We start from the raw sequence: 22,832 nt of genomic DNA on the forward strand, positions 1-22,832 counted from the left end.
GCTCATGCACACTCGAGCAGGCTCCGGGGCCAGAACCACGTGGATTCCTGATGGCGTCACTGCTGTAGCTCATGACGCAACCGTAAGCTTTTTTTAGAGCCTGCAGAAGTGTATTTCTGGCACCCTCTCTGCCCTGCTAAACCAGTTTGCTTCTCAATTACTTTCTTGTGCCTCCTCTCTTTGAACAGCTGTCGTACCGCTGTTGTTTTTACTTCTTTCTCAAAATTAGGATCTGTTAGCGAAGGCCCGCTTTGTGATACTACATGGACACAGACTTGCTGCAAATCACCATTATGCCCTTGATTTGATCTGCCAGAGGTGCAACGAGCTCCGGTACCTCTCTGATGTTTTGGTTAAAGAGATCAAAGCCAAAAGGATACAGCTCAGCAAGATCTTCAAAATGCATAAGCTCCTACAGCAGGTAGTGTCATGAGGCCTGAGAACATTCTGAGCAAGGAGATAATTTTTTTTTTTTCTTAATGGTTATGGGGTAAAGGTCTGTCTGAGAGATCTTTGGAATTAAACTTGTGAGACGTTGAAGGATTGGCTTTGATGATGTTCATTTAATGCACGTACCTTTGCCGTGTTCGTGGCAAGTGGAGTATGGTAGGGGTTTTGGCTTCTGTCTCAAGTATTGAGATCGCGGTCGTGATGGCTTCCTCTCTATTTTGGGTACATCTGTGAATCCTCTCCTCCGGCGGTAGTTTACAGTCAGCACACTCTGCAGAGCCCTAGAGGCGTTTTGCTAAAGCCAGAAACTCCTTCCACGCTCTGTAGGTACCACAGTAAGAAACTAAACAGTGACGGGAAGCTAGAGGTCTGACCCCTTTCAGAGTTAGGCAGTGAAGAGAAGAGCTGGCCTTGGAAGTGGAATGTAGAATGAGGCTATCATTTGCAGATATCGTATCTGAACACGAACACTTGAATCTGTACATCTCCCTCTTCGGCAAGGAGGCTTGTGTCCTTGTCCTTGGCAATCACTACCCATTTATGTTACACTTTATGTTTGCCGACGCGTTCCATGTTTCACTTACTGACTTGGGGGCGGGATCGTGCGGCTGAAGCATCAGTGTTGTGAGGTCGGTCAGACCCTTTACTGCAGAATGAGTTCCTCATTATGAAATAAGTATGGTGCTTCCCAGCCTCGGCTGTGCGTCTTCAGAATCACCTGTGGGGCGTCGCAGAAATCCCAGCGCCTGGCGTAGGGCCCAGAGCTGCTGAATCGGAATTTCTGGGGGCAGAACCCGGATATCTTTATTTTTAACAGCTCTGAAAACAACTCTGATTCACAGAAGCCAGGGCTGGTAAACACTCCTAAAGGACAAACGTATTTCTATGTATTCATTCATGTTTTTTGTATGTGTGTGTGTGTGTGTCTGTGTGTTTGTGTGTGATTTGCTCATCAGGCTCGCCAGTGCTGTGATGAAGGAGAATGCCTTCTAGCTAACCAGGAAATTGATAAGTTTCAATCTAAAGAAGATGCTCAGAAAGCCCTCCGAGACATTGAGAATTTTCTTGAGATGGCTTTGCCCTTTATAAATTATGACCCCGATACCCTACAGTATGAATTTGATGTAATTTTATCTCCTGAACTCAAGGTAAGAGGCTGGTTTTTTTTTTTTTTTTTTTTCAAATGAACAGATTTTTTTTAAAAGCTGTAATTCCAGTAGCGTTGACAAGAGTTTCACTGCCTCACAGCTGACTTTATGTCAAATCACAGTTACGCGCTTCTCTTAAGGATGAGGTGTGATATTAGTACCACGTGAAGCGTGGGAGGATCCAAAGCCTTGAAGCTCTCCACGGGCTCAGTCGGCGGAGACCGTGACTCTTGATCTCGGCGTCATCAGTTTGAGCCCCACGTTGGGTGCAGAGATTACTTAAAAGTAACTGACTACATAGACTTGAAAAAAAAAAAAAGCATCTCAAGGCTTTATGCTTGCTATAAAATGAAGAGTGAGCTGTGATGCCATTCTCCTCCAACTCTTTTCCCCTATTAGGAGTTCTCACATACCTTGTTTGCGCATCCTTAGAGAAGAGGCTAAGGCTGGGGGCGCCTGGGTGGCTCAGTGGGTTAGGCCGCTGCCTTCGGCTCGGGTCACGATCTCAGGGTCCTGGGATCAAGCCCTGCATCGGGCTCCTTGCTCAGTGGGGAGCCTGCTTCTCTCTCTGCCTCTGCCTGCCTCTCTGCCTGCTTATGCTCTCTCTCTATCAAATAAATAAATAAAATCTTTAAAAAAAAAAAAAAAAGAGAAGAGGCTAAGGCTGTCCTAGGGCAACACTGGGCCCTTGTCAAGAGCATTTTACTCCAAATAGCTTGTTTTCCTGCTGCACTTATTAGCAACAGGTGCTGTGTGGACACCGATCTGGCTTTCCTGCTGAGTTTGAGCATGAAGGGGTAAAGGAATGATCCGGGGCTTCTTGGGGGTGGGGTGCAACCAGATGTTGCCATGAACAAGGTAGAGACCTCCGGGTTCCTGCAGGTCCACACTGCTGGAGCTGTCCTGAGGCCCCCTCACGACAGTGGCGCTAAGAGATTTTTGTCATGCTGTCACCAAAAGGTGTGGTTGACTCTTAAGTTTGGAACAGTATCTAAAACCATGCTTAGCTGCAGATCTTAGGGGACATCCCAGAAAAGCAGAAACGTGGCCACAACAATAACCAAGTGACTTTTCTGGAAGCAACCAAGCTAATCCCTAACTGCCTCAGATCATCTAGGAGGGTCTAGGAGGAGCTTTTTAGAACGCACCAAGAACTGTAGGACGTCTGGGGCAGGCTAACACATCACACAGTGCTCTGACACTGCTTAGTGGGTGCCTTTCTTGTGCTCCACGTGCCACCTTTTCCAGCCCTCACTCCTTCCAGCGCTGTAGACAGGGACCTATGTCATGACCGCTCGATCAGTTTCTTTGAGTGGTTTTGGTTGAGATGTTCATCTGTTTTCTGTTGCTTTCCAAGTTTTTTTTTAGTTCTGTTTTCAACTCTAAGTTGATTCTCTGACCATCTGGGTCCGAGCAATGTCATAAGATCTGTAATGACCCCAGTTCAGAAAATATTTCACAGAAGTCTCGCGCAACCTGCAGGTTCAAATGCAGACCGTCCAACTCAAGCTCGAACACATCCGAAGTGCATTTGAGAACCAACAAGCCGGTTTCAGGAACCTGACAGACAAGAACATGAAGCCAGTTGAGTTTGTGGTACCTGCTTCTGACAATCTGATGAGATCTAGAGCGACGTTCTCACCTAAACATGGTAAAGTATCTTATGTTCACTCTTCTCTTCCTGCTGTGGTCTGTCACTCTTGATGTAGATACTGAATGCATTCTTCAGTCCCGATAAGTTGAAATTGTATGTAAGCGTCTTTGGTCACGTTTGCACTCTGTTGCATGAGGCAGGAGTCGTGGTCGAGATTATCGTACAACAGTCAAACATGGTAGTAATGAAGCAAAAGCATATGAATCCGGTACATGTGGATTGCCTTTTCTAAGTAAGTGCTGGTAAACAGAGTAATTTTTCTAGTCATTAACCTGTTAGAGTCGATTTTCTTGTTTTAATCTTTGTATACTAGTTTTAACCATGTGGTACCCATTTCCTTTCTACATTCTATAAGATAGAATAGCTTTCCTGACTGTGGTGGGGAGCTAGTCTGGAAGTAAGATGATTCTGTTGCCCAAAGTTTCCCTTGAGCTGCCTCTGGAGCCGGGGCCTCTTAGGGGAGAGTAATTTGGCCTTTGGGGCCCTTAGTTAGTTGAACGGGTGAACATGGGACTAAATTCGGGCTGTCTGATCTGAAGGCTCAGAGACCTCATTAATGTATGGGAAGGAGCATCAAAACCTTGCTCAGTCCCCACGTGGATCATATGAAAACCAAAGCTAAAAGTTATGTAGTTAAGAGTTATTAAATATAAAAATATACTCACAAATAAAACTGTGAACAATGCTCTAAGTGAAGAATATTGACGAAGAAGATAGAGGGCAATAGACTAAAACAACCCAAGAAACCAGTTAGGGGCTACAAACCAGCAGCAATGGGAATAAAAATAGGATAGGTTTATATTCCTTAGCGGAAGACAGACCTCAGTCAGATGTCTGGCTGTGTGACCTGGGCCAGTTCACTTCCCCTCTTTTGGCCTAGTTTCGCTGTTTGAAAATAGGAACAATAATGCCTACTGACTGGAGTGGGTTGTTGTGAAGACAAAGAGAAAAAACCTTACAGAGTGTAAGAAGTACTGAGTAAACTAGACCAGCCCACTGACTAAGGTTTCTTGCTCGGTAGTCGTTGGAGAACTCAGCTCCGCTGAAGGCGTTAGTTGCTGAAAGTACATTTGGTTTTATTTTTTTCTTTCCAATATTCTTATTTAATGGCATTACACTTTTTTTCTGCAGTGGGAGTTGGATACTCTTTCTTTCAAGCATGTAAACTTTTTTCCAAAGGTACCCATCTTTATTACTTTTCTTCGGTACATTTTCTGAGTTTGTGTACGTGTGAAAAACCAGTTTGACATCTAAAACCAGCAGCAGTTCGTCCTGGAATTTCGCCCACAGTTAACGTTCTCCCTTTTCTTCCATAATAATCATCCATATTCTCAGCGTGAAACTTACCTTGGAAAATGACTCCCTGAAAAGTAGCTTATGCTTCTAAACTCAATCTCGTCATATGACCACTCGCCAAAAGAAATCGAGAAAAACAATTGGCAGCTTTAAAACCAATCAAGCTTTCTTTCGTTTTAGAGAATCTTGTGTCAACCACAGTACAACAATTTGTGGGGAGTAGCTTGAATTTTCTTCAGTTTAAGACTGCCTAATGCATTTATATGGAAAAAGACAGCAGCCTGAATGATATGGATGGATAAATGATTTTACTCATTATTTATCATGGTTTCTAAATTAAACCAAAGCATCATTTATGCTACCGTATTTATTTTTACCTCATTGCTCTCTGAGAAATGGGGATTATAAGAGTCAGGACTGAGTAACTCTTCAAGACTTTTAATTGCTAAACCAAATATATAGGATTTGGTCAAATCAAATTGTGTTCATCTGTCATACGATCAGTCAAACTGGTTTTGTTTGTTTCTTTTTACTAATTTGCATCAGACAGAATCCTATACCTAGCGCAGTGCCTGGCAACTAGCAGGACACAATCAATATTTGTTGAATTAAGTTTTGGAAAAGATTTTATTTATTCGAGAGAGGGAGAGAGTAGGAGGGAGTATGAGTGGGGGGAGGGGTAGACGGCGAGAATCTCCAGCAGACTCCCAGCTGAGGGCAGAGCCCCATGTGGGGATCGATCTCACGATCCTGAGATCATGACCTGAGCCAAAATCAAGAGTCGGTTGCTTAACCCCTGAATTAATACAGTGGGAAGTTAGCAAAGCATTGTGAGGGTTAAACTGTGCTTTGAGCTCCAAAACCTGTAGCTCTAGTCTGCATCTTCCTTGTAAGCTTCAGACCTGCATTTACAATTTGCCTCCTTGAATTTCCTCTAGGCAACTCAGGCTCTGCCGGGTAGCCTCTCCCGAAAACCTTCCCCTCTTCCCCTGTGCCTCACTTTCAGGAACAGTACTGTGATGTCCCCGCTCTCCCCAGCCTGGGCCATTGGCTTCCCCTTTGCACTCATGCCCCCACCTTTAATCAGTCACAAAATCCACTTCTTTCCATCCCCACTGCTATTTCCTCGCTGCCACTTCCTTAACCCAAGCTCATGTCACCTGTTGCCCTGACAACTATAGCGGTCTCCCTGTCTCCCCACTTTCCCTTTCGCATGCCCCTGTTTGTCTGGCCTGTTGGACTTTACAGTGCTGGTCTCTCTCTGGGATGCTGTGTCCTTCCCTGTCCCTTTCCCCTTTGCTGGTTTCTTTCCCTCCAGCAGATTTCCTGTCCCTAGTCCACTTCCTTCCCGGAAGCTTTTCTTCCCTGCCTCTCCTGCTCAGTGCCCAGTTTGGTTGAGCAGCTGTGCTGTGTGGTGACAAGGCTGGCTGTGTGTCTTCACGGCCTTCATAGAATTGTCCATTTTCCGTCCCTCTTGCTAGACTGTCCACTCTGTAGGGGCAGGGACTGTGCGCAGGTCATGCTCGTATCCCCAACACCAAACATGGAGCTCAGCGTAGAGTATAGTGCTCCTGATTTTCACGGATCCATTTACGTCGTTGAAAGAACGAATCTCTCCAGCTTGCTTTTCAGAAGAATCTGCTTTGTCCCACGTTGTGTATATATATTCCTTTTTCATCTCTTAATGTGGTTGCAAAGAATTAATTATTAGTAAAGCTAAGTAGTAAGGCTCCCTCAGTTACCTTTATAAAGAAGTTTGGATCTCTGTGTATCAGGTGTCTTTAAAGTGGTAAACATCAGTGTTCATTGAAAAATTGATTTTACGTGGTAAGTGCCACTAAGTCTAACTTACGTACTTAAATATATGATGCTATAAACATACAGCCTCTGTATAAAATATATATATTTTTAACTTTTTTATTTGAGTCTAGTTGACACAAGTTACTTTAGTTTCAGCGGTGCCACATAGTGATTCAACATCTCAATACGTTATGCTATGTTTTTTTATATATATATATATATATATATATATATATATATATATGTTTTTTAAGTAGGCCCACACCCAACGTGGGGCTTGACCTTATGACCCTGAGATCAAGAGTTGCATGTGCTTCTGACTAAACCAGGCAGGCACCCCTATAAAATTTATTTTTGTTTTTACTTTCTTATTTAAAGTAATCTCTACCTCCAACGTGGGGCTCTAACTCATGACCTTGAGATCAAGAGTCACACCCCGTTCCGATGAGTCAGCCAGGGGCTCCTAAAATAATTTTTAAATAATGAGAGTGGAGTATGAAATTCAGAGAACATAACAGCATATCCTTTCCCTGAGCGTGCCTTGCAGTGGTTCCTGCCAAGGAGGGAAGGGCAAAAAGTATATTTCTTCCGTAGGGAGAAGAGATGCCTGTAGCCTGTGTGGGTGGCAGCCTTTTTTAGCAGCACCAAAAATAAGGAACACAAATGACCTGGTCTTGCACTGGACCATGCTCTGGGGTTTGTAGAAACATTTGGACTCCTTGCTCAATAATACAGGGGCTCACCCATTGTAAACAGAACGGAAAGTTGAAACAAAGAAAAGGAGAGGCACCTGGCTGGCTCAGTTGGAAGAGCGTGCAACTCTTGATCTCGGGTCATAAGTTTGAGCCCCCTGTTGGGTGTAGAGATTACTAAAAACAAATGAATAAACTTTAAAAAATACTGATAACTTCACTTTCAACGTGTTTTAAGAAGAGAAAGGGAGAGATGAAATAGTAGGATCGAAAGATTAAAGCTTGGAATTTTGATGCAGTTGTTTCGTTTTAGCATTTTAATATGCTTCCGAGTTGTTTTATGTAGTTGTTAGAAGCACATATTCTGACAGTAGACTCTATGGAACACTGCCTCGCTTCCTGGACAAGATACTAACCTTAGTTATCTAAGAAATGAAGATAGAAATAATACGTATCTGTTAGGGTTGCTTTGAGGATTAAACACCAAAATGGGTGTGTAGGGCTTAGAGCTGCCAGGCATGTAGTTATTAGTTAAATGCAGATGTTTTTCCAAACTCTTTTTGATACCGTTAGGCAGTGAGCTACAATCTGATTAAACGCTTATGTGTGCAAATGAACATTAAATCCGCAAATAATTACGTAACACTAGCACTTACCTTCCTGCTCGCTCCGCAATCACATGGATGTTTGATGAGTCAGAGAATGAGTGAAGGTGTAGCAAAGTGATGCTAAATAAGAAATTGAAATCATGTAGATGAATCTAACCAGTCAACTGTTTTGTATGGTGTGATTTAAAAATACTAACATAAATATGTCAGAATATTCGTAGCTCTCTATTTAATAAACATGCATGCATTTTAATTAATTAAAAGTGTTGATTTTAATTCTGGCTTGAAATTCCTCTTTCATATTTTTCTACCAGGAAAGAAGACTTGGAGACAAAATCAGAGCGACTTAAAAGTAAATACCACTAATTAATTCAAAACTGGCTTTATTGCTGTGGTGGCAGAATTGGTATGGAGGCTTAAACCATATTTTTAGTTCACTAAACCAATATTGTACGTTCGGAAGCCTATTTAATCTAAAAGAAAAAGCTGCTGCTGCATTGTGTCTAATTGCAGTTCTGGCATATCCCCAGGTGTATGAGCAGTTTCTCAAGTCTTGGCTTGAGTTCGGAATTAATTTCTGTAAAATATCTGTAAGTCCCAGCTTCTCTTTCCCGCACCCCACCTCAATAAACTTAAATTATTGCGCCTTTCTACAAAAGAAGATTCCTTTCATAACTGATTACATTCCTGTAAGTATGAAGCCTGGACAAAGGACAGGTTCTAATGGTCCATGCGCTAGGCTCAAAAAAGGACATCTGTTCGTTTGTGGATTGATACTAGTCTCCTCAGTTGTCCAGGACATTCTGGTATCTGCAGAGAGTAGCCTCATCATAACGGTAGGGCCCTACATTTTCCTTGTGTCTTCTTGATGGTAAATAAGGACAAGATCATAGATCTCCAAGAGGCAGACTACTTGCCTTTTAATCCCAACTCTGTCAGTTTCTGTGGGTTACATATAACCTGGGGTAATTCTGTTACCCTATAAGGAACTCCGTTTCCTTATCTATAGAATGGGTATAATAACAGAACGCTCTCATCTTAGAGGTCACGTAAACATAAAATAATACTTGGGAAGTATTTCGAATGAAGCGTCTTACGTGTTGTATACCATTATGATCAGACTAGTGAGTGGCCTAGTTATCACGGCGTACAGCCACAACTTCTGTTATCGAGAAGGAAACAGGCTGAAGACCAAATTCCACAGTCTTAAGGGGTCTTTTGGTTCCCGTTTCCACTCATGATACCCTAACGTTCCTCTATGGGGATTTATTCATTTACATATCTCAGGGGAAAAGTAGGAGGCTGTGGCTCTGTACATTTTCCTGGTGAGATTACTAGCTAGTGAACGGAGTTCCAAAATGTGCACGTTCTTCAATTTGAGTCAATTTGCGCAATCCTTTGGCAAGGCATTTAAAAGTATAAATTTATGTTTTGAAACTTTCCAAACTTGAATTTCAGAAACCTGTTAGGAGTAAGGGATGCATGCCTATCTGATGAGTAAAGAAGTACGTAGCATTATCAGTCTTAGTTATAGTATTAAAATGATAACAATACATTCAGATAGAACGAATCAAAGCATGGTCTTAAAGAGGGAGCATAATGGTGGCACACCATGGGCTTGACCCTGTTTTATCACTTAACTAGGTATGGGACCTTGGCCCGGTTGCTAAACCTTTCTGAACCTCGGTTTTCCCATATGCAAAATGAGGATAAGTATGCCATAGCTTGCCAAATTGCTGGGAAGATTGGATACAGTGATTGACGTTAAGTCCCTACAACTGTGCCTGCACAGTATCTAGGAAATAGTCAGTAAATGTTTGTTCCTTTCCACGCATGTTTGTAATGTTTTGTGCAAATGCTTTTTAGCCGGCAGATCTCATGCTTCACTTTGGGTTCTACTTGTTACCAAGTAATGCTGCATTAGCTTGGGGTGCAGACATTTTGCAGGCTCAAAAGTCCAAATTCAGCCAGGATCCCTGGAAGATACTTCTAAAGCTTCTGAAGAACAATTAACCCGCCACAAATCTCATGTAGTTGACTCACTCAGCAAGTCCAAGTCCTGTAGAGTCTTCAAAATAAGACAGTGGCTTAGGGTCAGGGAAGTCACCTGTAGCAAAAACTGACATGTGGCAGAGAGCAGAGACAGAGATCAACAGGCTACAACCATTTTAAGAAAGAATAGACAGTTACCCAGATGTTATCAGCCCTGGAGTGGATCATCCGTTTTTATCACATCATTCACGTTCCTGATGGTACCATTGAATTATTAGAGGGAGAGTCAATGATGTCGTGTATCCTTGGTTAAAGAACTCAAGGATTCATGTACTATTTCCTAAAAAGCTTCCATCAAAAATCATTAAGGCTAAAAAGCTGGGTTTTTTTTTCTTCTTTAATGAATAAACTTTAGTTATCTGGAAACTCAACTTTTCATCAATTAACCTCACTTCCCCAAAGTGCCAAGTAAATGAGACATTATTTAATATGGAAAATACAATTGTTTTCTTAGAGCAGGAGTGGGGGCTGGGAAAAGGTGGTGGGAGAGGCAGAGGGAGAGAGAATCCTAATCCCACGACCCTGAGATCATGACCTGAGCCAAAATCAAGAGTCGGATGCTTAACCAGCGGAGGGACCCAAGCGCCCCATGTATAAAATAAGTCCTAATTAGTATCTTAAATCTGTCCTCTTTGGCAACTCAAATAATTTTTTTTACCAATATGTATCAAAGTTATTCCTGAAAATAATAATCCTAGTGTTTTCAAGTTTATCTACACAGGACCTAGAGAAAACTTAGTTTGAGCTTGATTTTCTTCAAGAAGATCTATACATACTTAGATGCTAATTTAACTTGTTTTCATTATTTCAGATTGAAGTGGTGCATGATGGTCGGGAGAAGAGTTCTGATCAATCCTCCAGTTTGGACAATGACAATACCTTGGATGTTTTACAGAAGTATCTTTTCTTTATTGACATACTCTCATATACACATCTACCAGTAGTAATCTGTGATTCAGTGTTGAAGGCAAATGTGCTTGGATTTTGAAATCACAAAATGGGGTTCTGTTATGTTGATGAAAAGAGCACTAGATGAGGTGTCAGAAGTCCTAGAATTAGGCCTGGCTAACCTATGCTCTGTTTGTGTGACTTGAAAATTAACTAGAGTTTTCCAGACTCTTTATTTCCTCTTTTCTAAAAGAGGTAAAAGTGAACGAGATGATGTTTCAAAAACTGTAAGGGTTATGTAGATATATAATGATATTTTATAGATGTTGACAATAATCATTATTTTGTTTACTTTTATAAAATTATGTTACTATGCTAGACATAAGAATATTCACCCTTTTTTCCTTAAGATTTTATCTGGGGGCACCGGATTGGCTCAGTCGGTTAAGTGGTTGACTCATGATTTTAGCTCAGGTCATGATCTCAGGGTTGTGAGATCAAGAATCAAGTCAGAATCCACGCTCAGCACGGAGTCTGCTTGAGATTCTCTCTCTCCCTCTGCCTCTTCCCCCACTTGTGCTCTTTCTCTCTCATATAAATAAATAAAATCTTAAAAAACAACTCTTACAACTCAATGGTCAGAAGGAAAAAAACCCACAAATTTTAAAAAATAAAGATCTATTTATTTGAGAGAGAGTGAGAGTGGTGGGGGGGGGGAGAAAGGAGAAGAAGGAGGAGGGGAAAGATTCTCAAGCTGACTCCCCATTGAACACAGAACCCGAGGCAGGGCTCGTTCCCACAACCCTGAGATCATGACCCGAAGTGAAACCAAGAGTCGGACGCTTAACTGACTGAACCACCCAGGGGCCCAGTAAATTGATTCATAAGCTTAGTGAGATAGAAATAAAGTGGGTTATTTTTTCTCATGTAAAATAAGCCCTGAGCCCCCTTTCCTTTCCCCTAAATGTATTTTAAAGAGTCTTGTGGGTGGTACTTATTCTAGAAACCATACAATTAATTTCGTATTTTGATGGTAAAACCAAAACCGTTGGTAGTTGCTACGCATTAATAATTTTTACCTTACAGTTTGTAAGGAGAAAGATTGAGAGATCATAATACAATTCTAAAGCAACAAAATAACTGGTATATACTGTCTTTTCACTTTAGCCACGTCCTGAATGAACTGATACAGACAGAGAGGGTGTATGTCCGCGAGCTGTTTACTGTTCTGTTGGTAAGCGACTCAAATGGTATTTTCCCATCTCTGAGTGAATGTTCTCCCGCTACATTCAGTAAGAGCTGTTGAGCCTTCCCGTGCTGTCTGCCTCCTTGACTCACACGCCAGCAGTGCGTACTTCTCCCACTGTTTGAGGCTGCATGTGTGGGAAATGTTCATGGTCAGGTTCTCCCTCAGTAGTGACAATTGTGGGACCCAGATTTTAGTACAGAAGAGATAAGCTGTTTTCTTAAGGATCCAGCAGATTGTTATAATTATTCCCAGGGTGCTATTTAGAGATGGTGATGTAAAGAACTAAAAGTAGGAGTAAAACAGTCATTTGATACAAATGTCATAATATTAATTTGGTCTGAAAAACCTAAACACATATTGCCAGTTTAAGGAGAGGTTACTGACCTCTAATATAATTTTTCATGCTTGGTTTCCATTTTGTTTCCTACACTATAAGCTACCCTCAAGGCCAGAGAGTCACTTTATTCTACCCGTTAAGTGGGAAACCATGATGTCCTTGTCTTGCTTTCTAAAAAAAAAAAAAAAAAAAGAAAAAAATTTTAAAAATGGATAACTTTGGGTACTGCAAAATTTGATTGTTAAAGTTACCAACAGCTTCACCCACTCATCCCCGATACATTCTGCTGTATCTGTATCTTTGGTGGCTCAAACAAATGTTAATGTGAACATTTCTCAACGAATAAATGTATTTATTTTGGGTAGGGCTATAGAGCGGAGATGGATAATCCTGAGATGTTTGATCTTATGCCACCTCTCCTGAGAAATAAAAAGGACGTTCTCTTTGGAAATATGGCCGAAATATATGAATTCCATAACAAGTATGTAATTGCTGAATTGAATTTTCTTTTTCATCATATTATTTAAAAGCTATTGACAAATTTATTACATTTTGCATAAAATTATATCTTTTTTTTTTATCATTTTCACAGCATTTTCTTGAACAGTCTGGAAAATTGTGTTGACGCTCCAGAAAGAGTGGGACCTTGTTTCCTGGAAAGGGTTTGTTAATTATTATTTTAAAAATATATAAATATGGGTCACTAAAGTAGCAGCTCATTTTATAGGACCAGATTTAGAGACACAGTGGGTCTTGTTTTTTTATGTCTTTGTTTTTGGAGGAGACACATCACTCCAGCAAGCATTTAATGTTAGACCAAGTTTTGTAACAGAAGCTGGTGCAGGGAAGTATCCAGAGCTCACGAATGGCTATTGTCTTCCGTGGCTCAGCTTGTGACCACTGACCTCTGGCTGGTCGTGGGAGTCCAGGGAACATCCTGGCTGGGAAGATGTGAGACTTGGAATCACCCTCATGTGACCATTCTTGCTTTGGTTAAGTTTTAGCCTCAGAGATGCCTTGGCATTCCTCTTGAATACATGTAGAGTCTTAGACTCCAAAGTAGTCTGGTCTTCAGACACCGGGTTATCTGTCCCAGGAACTTTGTGAAATAGAGGGCTGTCTGTTCTTTTTATTCTATGAGATCATTGCGGGAGGCTCATTTCTCCTTGTCTCAAGAGAATGCTTATCACAATTGACTTCCCAGGCTTTGTAATCATACCTCTCCTCGATTAGCATTTTTCCTTAGACTATTCTCTGCTTATCTACTTCCTCCTCTTCCTGGAAAATCAGTTCCCTCTTGATTTGAGAGTCAGTTTGATAATGGTGATCACTGAAAGCTTCCAAATAGATGTCTTATCCCAGAGAGTGTTAATGGACTCAGAATATGATAAGGTTAAGAAAAAATTATTTGTTGTTATGTTTCTCAATATATTCTAACTTCAAACACATTTGGTTGATAGCTAGATTCTTCCCTGACTTCCCTAAGCAACATGAGTCTCTTTTCTTTGGACTTGTGTAGTACTTAATGCCCATGCTACTCATTGGGGATTTTACATTGCTGGGCATTTTTTTTTTTTAAAGATTTTATTTATTTATTTGACAGAGAGAGATTACAAGTAGGCAGAGAGGCAGGCAGATTGAGAGAGAGAGAGAGGAGGAAGCAGGCTCCCTGCTGAGCAGAGAGCCCAGATGTGGGGCTCGATCCCAGGACCCTGGGATCATGACCTGAGCCGAAGGCAGAGGCTTTAACCCACTGAGCCACCCAGGTGCCCCTTGCTGGGCATTTTTATACACATTTGTGAATTCTGTCTCCAACTAGATGAAAAATGCTTTATATATATCTTTGTATCTCTCCTAAGGTGAGCAGAGTTATTGGCAACCAGCGTTGGTGTAATGAATGCCTATTGATACGTTCATTCATTCAGCATCCTTCTACTGAACCCTTGCTAGACACCAAGCACTGTGCTAGGCAATGTGGATAGCAAGACCAAGGCTATTCCCATAGAAAAAGGGGGGAAAATAATTGTATTCAGTGTGAATTGTGCTATATTAAGGATATATAAAGGATCCTGTAGGAGCCAAGAAGAGGGGTATCTTACGTAGATGGGAGGTATAAATGATGGCTTTCGAGAAGAGATGACTCATGAGAAGGATGTTAAAGAGTGAGTAGGAGGTAGCCCGTTAGATGAGGGTCAGAGAGAGGTGATTCCAAGCAGAGAGAATAGCATGGGAAGATGCCTAGTGGGGTTCTAATATGATGATGACATCCCAGTGATGAACCAAGGACCTTGGAAGTTAGCTCCATCTTCGTTCACTAGGGAATGGAGAAACTAAGAGCATGGAAAGAGCATGTTTCTTTGTACCCTACTAGCTCATACTTAGGAGAAAAATGCATCTGTTTTTCTAGTTCAGTCAGAGAAGGCTTTTCTCTCTCTAACTCTCAGACTTGGTAAGTGAAAGTCTTGAAATTACTGGGATAATGATGTGTCCCTCTATTCAGTCTGGTGGGTGTGCTTGGGATACAGAGAGGGCTCCCAGCCAGCTGTCAGTGTGGTGGGCCCTTTAAACCACATTCCCTAGAACGCTTGGCCCCACTCATTCTTATTCAGCCTTTCTTGGTAAGAAAAGTACATGTTCACAAATTGATAATATATTTGAATTTACTTTTTGTCACAGAAAGATGATTTTCAGATGTATGCAAAATACTGTCAGAACAAACCCAGATCAGAGGCAATTTGGAAGAAGTATTCAGAATGCGCCTTTTTCCAGGTATAGTAATTTTTCAGGTATTGGATGTCCTCCTCTGGAAGATACTGGGATATTTCTTATAAATTCATTTTCTACTCAAGTTATATATACTATAGATCAAAGAATAGTTTGACCCTGCTGCCAAACACGCACGTGCACACACAGACTCACGTGCTCACAGACATATATGCTGCTTCTCAGAGGTAATCACTTATAGTTCCTTTAGCTACTTCCTTTGGTATTTGCCTCCATGTTGCCAAAAAACATATTGATATTGCTACTTCAGCCCTCTTCACTGCCCTTGCCTCACCACCAGATACACACACACGCTTCTTTTCCTCCAACACATCCAATATGGCTAGAAGTCTCGTCATGTAGATATACGGTGTTAAATTAAGACTAATTCCTATGCTCAGATGAATCGTGTGGTATAAGATGGTTGCTTTTCTAGCCCTTTTGTTTTTCTTGCAATTGTCATTTGTACTCATTTAATTTTTAATTTTTTCATTTTTTTAGAATTTTATCTATTTATTTTTAAAGGTTTATTTACTTGAGGAGAGAGTGAGAGAGAGAGAGAGAGAGCGCCTGCATGAGCAAGGGGAGGGGCAGAGGGAAAGAAGCACACTCCCCACTGAGCATGGACCCGACATGGGGCTTGATCTCACAACCCTGGGATCATGATCTGAGCTGAAATCAAGAGTTGGGTGCCTAACCCACTGAGCCACCCAGGCGCCCTTCACTTAATTTTTCAGATACTTTCCCCTATTTTACCTTAACCTCTCCTAGGTTTGAGAGTTACATAAATCTCTTCTTAGTGCATTGAACATACTCTCTGTTCTCTGAATTTCATTTTGAATTAATCTCTTCTGAACTTTTCTGATCAGTTCATTGAGACTCACTAGACCTATTGTGTAGCTGTCAACCTGGGATCTTGATGAATATAACTTTAGGGATAGGCTCTCCTGTTTCCAAGTGCCATATTTTTTCTTGTTTCACTAGTAGTTTTGCTGAGAAGTATGCCTGGTAGGTAAAAGTTTTCAGGGCTTGCAAGTGTACAAAAGTTTACCCTAATACTTGATCGCTAGCTTGGCTGGGTATAGAATTCAATGTAAGAAAAATTTTCCTCAGAATTTTGAAGGTATTTCCTACATTGTCTTCTGGCTTCCATTGTTGCCATTAAGAAATCTGATGCCATTTTGGTTTTTGATCCTTTGTGTGTTACCTACTTTTGTCTTCTCTCTGAAAGCTTATGGGAACATTTTTACCCTTGGGGTTCTGAAATTTCACAGTTCTGTGCCATGATGTTGGCACTATTTTCCTCCATCATGTCAGTCTTGTGGTGATCCCTTTGAATTTGGAAACTCTTGTCCACATTTACTTGGATTTTTTTTTTTCTCAGCACAATTTTTTTCTATTTTCTCTTTCTGGAATTTCTGTTGTACAGATGTTTGATATCCTCGACCAGTCCTCTAATTCTCTAATCTTTTCTCTCTATTTTCTGGCTCTTTATCTTGCTCTGTTTTCTAGAATTTGTCTTTCAGTCCTTGTAATGAGGATTTTGTCTCTGCCATTAAGTTTTTAGTTTTGGAGAACCTCTACCATTTTTGGTTCTCTCACTGTTCCTTCCAATAGAACCCTATTTTTGCTTTGTGAATTCAATATCTTCACTCATCTATATGAGGATAATAATAGAATTTCCTCCTGAAAATCACTTTTTCTTGCTTGCGCAATTTCTTTTGTCTTTAGATTGCTTTTGTGTTTTCTTTTTCTTCATTTTGTTCCTGTCACTCATATCAGATACTTTCCTCAAATGTCTAGGGGACACCTGTTTGTCCACTTAAGAGTAAGCACTAGAATAAAAAGCTCATTGGAAGTATCTAAGTCACATATGGATTATTTGACCATGGTTTTTACTGTTGAGTGATTTGTCTCATAAATATTCAAGCGATCTCTTTGCATTCAGTTGCATCCAGTATGGTACTCTGTCTTCAGCTGGACCTGGTATTCCCTAGCTCAAAGGCCTTCTGTTTTACTCTTTTCAGATACACATCCATTCTGCTGTCCGGCAGGAAAGGCAGGCACCCAGTTGTGCATAGTAGCATGGCTCTCTGAGAGTCTTCTCTCCTTTTTTTTTTAATTTGCCATTTTAAAGATTTTATAAAGATTATTTATTGAGAGAGAGAGAGAGAGTATGAGTGGGGGGAGGTGCAGAGGGAAAGAGAGAGAGAGAGAGAGAGAGAGAGAATCTCCAGCAGACTCCGTACTGAGCATGGAGCCTCTCCTGGGGCTTGATCCCATGACCCTGGATCAGGACCTGAGTTGAAATGAAGAGCTGAAAGCTTAACTGACTGAGCCACCCAGGTGCCCCCTTTCTTTCCCTTTTTCAAAAAACTTGTATGCCCATTTATTTTTTTTGTAACAGCTTTATTAAGATGTAATTAAAATACCATAAAATTCGCCCTCTTCAAATGTGCAATTAAGTAGTTCTACTATATCCACAGTGTTGTGCAACCATTGCCAAGTCAGTTTAAGAACAATTTCATACCAGGGCACCTGGGTGGCTCAGTGGGTTAAAGAACAATGTCATACTCCACAAAAATCCCACCCATACCTTTTAGTAATCACCCCCGACATTCCTCCAACCCTTACGAGTAGTAAGCTACTTTCTGTCTTTCAAGATTTGCCTGTTCTGAACTTTCCTGTAAATGGAATCAAAATATGTGATTTTTTGTGTTTCACTGATTTTGTGTAGCATCATTTTTTTGTAGCTCATCCACGTTGTAGCCTGTTTCAGTTCTTCATATGGGTATTTGACATTCTATGTACCCATTCATCAACTGATGGTGATTTGGTTCTTTTCCACCTCTTGTGTACAAGTGCTTTCTGTGGCCATATATTTTCATTTCTCTCGGCCCTATACCTGGGCATGAAATTGCTAGGTCATTTGGTAACTCTCTGTAACTTTTTAAAAGATTTTTTATTTATTATTTATTTGACAGAGAGAGATCACAAGCAGGCAGAGGCAGGCAGAGAGAGAGGAGGAAGCAGGCTCCCTGCTGAGCAGAGAGCCCGATGCGGGGCTCGATCCCAGGACCCCGAGATCATGACCTGAGCCGAAGGCAGCGGCTTAACCCACTGAGCCACCCAGGCGCCCCTCTTTGTAACTCTTTAAAGAAGGGTTAGATTCTTTTCCAAAGTGGTCGCACCATTTTATATCCCTTCCACCAGTGTATGAGCATCCCGATTGCTCCACACTCTCACCAGCCCTTGTTAGTTTCGACTTACTTCTTTTTTATCCCCGCACACTCCCCCTCTGCCAGTATCTACCTCTTAAACAGACTTTCAAACACACCTTCATCTCCCACTTTCAGGGGGTATTTGATGTCTGTAATTCTGGACTCTCTGTGGAGGGGAAGGGGAAATTGAGTTAGTTGTTCCTTAGGTGTTCCCTCTGCCATCTTGAGAGTCGCTCTTCTCTAGTGTGCTCCTTTACTTGCCACTTGTCAGTTTGTTTTTCAGTTTCCATATTCGATTGATAGTTTTTCCTCTCCCATCTTTGTAACTTTGGGTTTTGTCTTGTAAAAATGACTTCTAAAAATCATTTTAGTTGGGCTTCATGAGTGAGGAGAGCTAAATGCATTTATCAGTCCATTACATTTAACCGTAAGTTGCTAACTGTTTGAATTGTTTTTAAAGATTTTATTTTTTTTAAGTAATCTCTGCACCCAACATGGGGCTCAAACTCATATTCCCCAGATCCAGAGCCAGCCCAGGGCCCCCTAACTGTTTGAATTGGATTGTATATTGGTTTTTATCCATACCCAGAAGCAGGTCCCAGATCTTAACACATGTATATCCTTTCCCACTCCCTTTGCATTCTGTACTTCTTAAATGCACATTTCATCCTAATTGGCCCCATCTTGCTGTAGTTACGGACCCTACAGTGTTCCCAGGACCCAAAGTCATGACTGTTACATTTATCATGGCAGTGAGCCAATAATCAGATGAACTATAGCACCAGTTGATGAGGGCTGTATATCTCGTGATATTAAAAAACAAAACAAAACTCCCTCTCGTACCCAGTTTGACTTCTATTTGGTACAACCTGTTTCTTTTCTGGGCCTTGGCCTGTGAAGCTGAGCTTTTTGTTAATTTTCTTCACTATTCTTTTAGTCATGTTTTGTTTGTCATGTTCATCATTTTCTCATCTTTCAAGCATTCCACATCAACGTGCATTTTATGTAAAAATGTATTTGCATTTGAAATTTTAGCATTTTCTACCTCTCAAATCCTTGAAATAATGTTTACAGTAGTTTTTTTTATATTCACGGCCACTTAGAATTTCCATACAGTACGTAACAGCGGCTTTTCTAGTAGAATCTCCTCGAGATATAAGAAATTTGTGTGCATGGGGTTTCATCTGCAAACACTTGGCATTTTCACAGGTACATGTCTTGATTAAATGTACTGATAATTATATTTTAATGACAGGAATGTCAAAGAAAACTAAAACACAGACTTGGTCTGGATTCCTATTTACTCAAACCCGTGCAACGAATCACTAAGTATCAGTTACTGTTAAAGGTAATTACGTGAATTCTTTCTTTACTTCCATCTGTGGGTCAGATGTGGCAAAGACGTTAAAAAGGGAGTGGCTAGTGAGGAAGCACGGGGCACAGGGAGGCTTGGTGAGTGGGAAGGCTGGAGTTAACAGTATGCCTCCTCGCTTCACTATGGCGACTCAAGTGCCCAATGCCTAGATAGAAACAGAGAATCTCTAGAGTCTTTTTAGCTATTTAATTACCACACAAGTTACGTTGATGTAGGCATAACAAATGCAGAAGTTTCCTGATCGTTAAGAACTAAACAAATATTTCTTAGAGTTTGTGACTGCATTTCACGCATGCCTTCTCCATGAAAACTCCAGATGGCACACCCCTTGTGTCCTGTGACAGGGTTCCTGAAATATCACGTTACGTATAAGCACCAAGAGCATATTTTATAATATATGTTCACAATGTTCTGTGGTCTATGCAAAATAAAGAAAACAAATTGTTGCATTTGGAGAGCCAAAAAAGTGTGATTTAAAAATCAATCTATAGTGTGTCCTAATAGCTCCTTTTCTGCAGCTCCAAGAGCATCAAGTGCCCTTTACTTGATACTATTTAGGCACTATTCCATTTCTTCCCAAATTTTGACACAGTTTTTATTTTTTTTTAAGATTTTATTTATTTATTTGACACAGAGAGAGAGAGAGAGATCACAAGTAGGCAGAGAGGCAGGCAGAGAGAGAGAAAGGGAAGCAGGCTCCCCGCGGAGCAGAGAGCCTGACGCGGGGCTCGATCCCAGGACCCTGAGATCATGACCTGAGCCAAAGGCAGAGGCTTAACCCACTGAGCCACCCAGGGGTCCCTTGACATGGTTTTTAAAATAGAATATTAATGTGACAAATAGCAAATGAAAGATATTGCTCAAAAAATGACATCATCTTTGCATTCTTCCTTGAAAGCATGCTAGCCGAAACTGTATTTGTTTTCTCCAGCTATTAATATCTGCCTGATATCAAGTTTAATTCTTGACTTCTAATTACAGGAGCTGCTAAAGTATAGCAAAGGCTGCCGAGGGTTTGAACAGTTAAAGGAGGCACTGGACACGATGCTGGATTTACTAAAGTCAGTTAATGACTCTATGCATCAGATTGCAATAAATGGCTATATTGTGAGTCAATTTTAATGATCATTGCGGTTTTGGGGGTAAGCACGTAAAGATCTCTTTCTTTGGCTCCTGGAACCAAGTGAGAAATAAAAAGGGCAGAAAAATGGAGATCCAAATGTCAGCAGTGTTATGGAGATCAGCAACCAATGGATTTGTGATCTCCCCCTTGTCCCTAGAAGCCTACCCCCAAGTCCAACCTTGGGATAGCCTGCTTGAAGGAACTGTTGGGGTCTTCTAAAGAGATGTATTGTCCCACGATTGCTTCTTGCCCTAGTCCAAGATAAATGTGAAAAAACAAAACAAAACAAAACAAAAAACCCCCAAACCATCAAATCAAGTCTTTAATGTAAGCTCCTCCTAGTGGGAGGATTGAGAAGATGGGGGGAGCTACCCTAGTTGAAAGACATCCATATGGAGGTCTCTTCTGTCTCTTGCTCCCGCCGTACTTTTGTACCTGTGTGACACAAGGCATGTGTTAATGTGTTCAGTTACTGGGTATAGAATTTTAAAACCTGTACAAGTTGTGTTTCAGGGTTTTAGTGGCTCAAGCTAAACAGTATCACGCTGATGGCAGAGGTGTGAACCGAGCTATGCCTTGTACTGATGCGTGTTGATTCTCCTTCGTAGGGAAACTTAAATGAACTGGGCAAGATGATTATGCAGGGCGCATTCAGTGTTTGGACTGGACACAAGAAAGGCGCTACAAAAATGAAGGATTTTGCTAGATTCAAACCAATGCAGCGGCATCTCTTCTTGTATGAAAAAGCCATCGTTTTTTGTAAGAGGCGTGTTGAAAGTGGAGAAGGCTCTGAGAGATACCCGTCATACAGTTTTAAGCACTGTTTGAAAGTAAGACAATTTAAATTGTGTAACATAATATATCATTCATATATGTATACGTATAAATATAAAAGTTGGTACACCTTTGCAAGTGAAATGAGTGGGTTTTATACTTTAGTTGTGCACCCCTTTTTTTAAATGAAATCTTTTTATTCAGGTATCATTGACCTACAATACTGGGTTCATTTCAGGTGTGCAGTATAATGAGGAGGTATTTGTATATATCGCAAAACGATCCCCACAGTAAGTCAAGTTAATACCCATCACCACACATAGAGTTATTTTTTCTTGTGGCAACTTTTTCAGTTGTACTGTCCTAGCAACTTTCCAATGTGCAGTGGAGTATGGTTAGCGACAGTCACCGTGCTGTACATCCCATCTCCAGGACTTACGTGTTTCATAACTGGAAATGTGTACCCTGGAACCCCCTTCACCTGCTTCATCCACCTGCAGCCCACAAAAGCTTAAGTAGAGGTCTTGTGTTAAAATCCAGTAACCCAGAACTTCCGAAATAAGAGTGAGGGAGAGCAGAGCCTTACCTCCTTTCTTTTCTCTGTCACTCCAATCCCAGGCACTCCCCAAGGTGGCTCCTGAGTGCCCTAGTGCAGAGCACGGTATGCAGCTGTGGGAGCTGACCAAGGTTCTCTCATGAGCGCTCTCTTACCAGTGGTGCTGGGTAGACTTGATGGTCTTGGTAGCAGGGAGCCTTTACTGTACGGGGCACGTGAGGAAGACAGCTTCTTTTTTTTTCCTCCATGCAGTTTAAAAGTGGGTGACTGTGCTTAGCATAGTCCCACTTTTCTTTTGGTATCACTTCTTTGTTCTTTAGCTCTTCTCCTCCTGGGTGTCCAAAGCCACCTACAGCTGAGTCCTGTCCACATCTTCTTCCTTCCTGTAACTTCTCTCCTATAACCCAAACTTTCGTCCCAATACTAGTTTTGTCCTAATACTAGTTTGGTATTAAAATGAGGTCAGCGTTGTTTGAGGGAGTCACTGGCAGTCCACTTCATACAAGCCTGTAGTTGGCGAACTTGACATTTTTTATACCGAGTTAATTTTATCTTTCAAGTTTTCAATTGGAAATTTCAATTTCTATCTGGGGGCACCTGGCTGGCTCCGTCAGTGAGGTGTGTGGCTCTTGACCTCAGGGATTTGAGTTTGAGCCCCACGTTGGGTGTAGAGATGACCGTCAAATAAAATCTTTGAAAAAATGAAGTGTAAAAGCAAAACAATATTGGTTATAGAAAAATTGGCACATAGAGAAAACCATGACCTCGCTTCCCCGCCCACTATCACTGGAGTCATTTTTTCCGACCATGTTCTTTCACTGTGATGAAGAGGACCAGCAGTGTGTC

General features: G+C 41.2%; 1 protein-coding gene across 5 annotated transcripts in view; it reads left to right on the forward strand.

Moving 5' to 3' along the window:
• LOC111158943 (MCF.2 cell line derived transforming sequence) overlaps positions 1–22,832 on the forward strand; it is a 112,354-nt gene that overhangs the window by 69,646 nt on the left and 19,876 nt on the right. For 3 of the 5 annotated variants that reach the window (XM_022521286.1, XM_022521281.1, XM_022521282.1), the window contains 13 exons: positions 230–421; positions 1,407–1,598; positions 3,081–3,249; positions 4,384–4,431; positions 7,963–8,000; positions 10,512–10,597; positions 11,756–11,822; positions 12,540–12,655; positions 12,767–12,836; positions 14,851–14,943; positions 19,414–19,506; positions 20,515–20,640; positions 21,265–21,486. In XM_022521286.1, the coding sequence (XP_022376994.1) occupies positions 230–421; positions 1,407–1,598; positions 3,081–3,249; positions 4,384–4,431; positions 7,963–8,000; positions 10,512–10,597; positions 11,756–11,822; positions 12,540–12,655; positions 12,767–12,836; positions 14,851–14,943; positions 19,414–19,506; positions 20,515–20,640; positions 21,265–21,486 (1,512 nt within the window). The remainder of the gene's footprint in view (positions 1–229; positions 422–1,406; positions 1,599–3,080; positions 3,250–4,383; positions 4,432–7,962; positions 8,001–10,511; positions 10,598–11,755; positions 11,823–12,539; positions 12,656–12,766; positions 12,837–14,850; positions 14,944–19,413; positions 19,507–20,514; positions 20,641–21,264; positions 21,487–22,832) is intronic. The other 2 variants (XM_022521283.1, XM_022521285.1) reach the window with 1 other exon arrangement.

Source organism: Enhydra lutris, unplaced genomic scaffold, assembly GCF_002288905.1.
Source record: "Enhydra lutris kenyoni isolate GAN:26980312 unplaced genomic scaffold, ASM228890v2 scaffoldscaffold65, whole genome shotgun sequence".
NCBI lineage: Eukaryota > Metazoa > Chordata > Mammalia > Carnivora > Mustelidae > Enhydra > Enhydra lutris.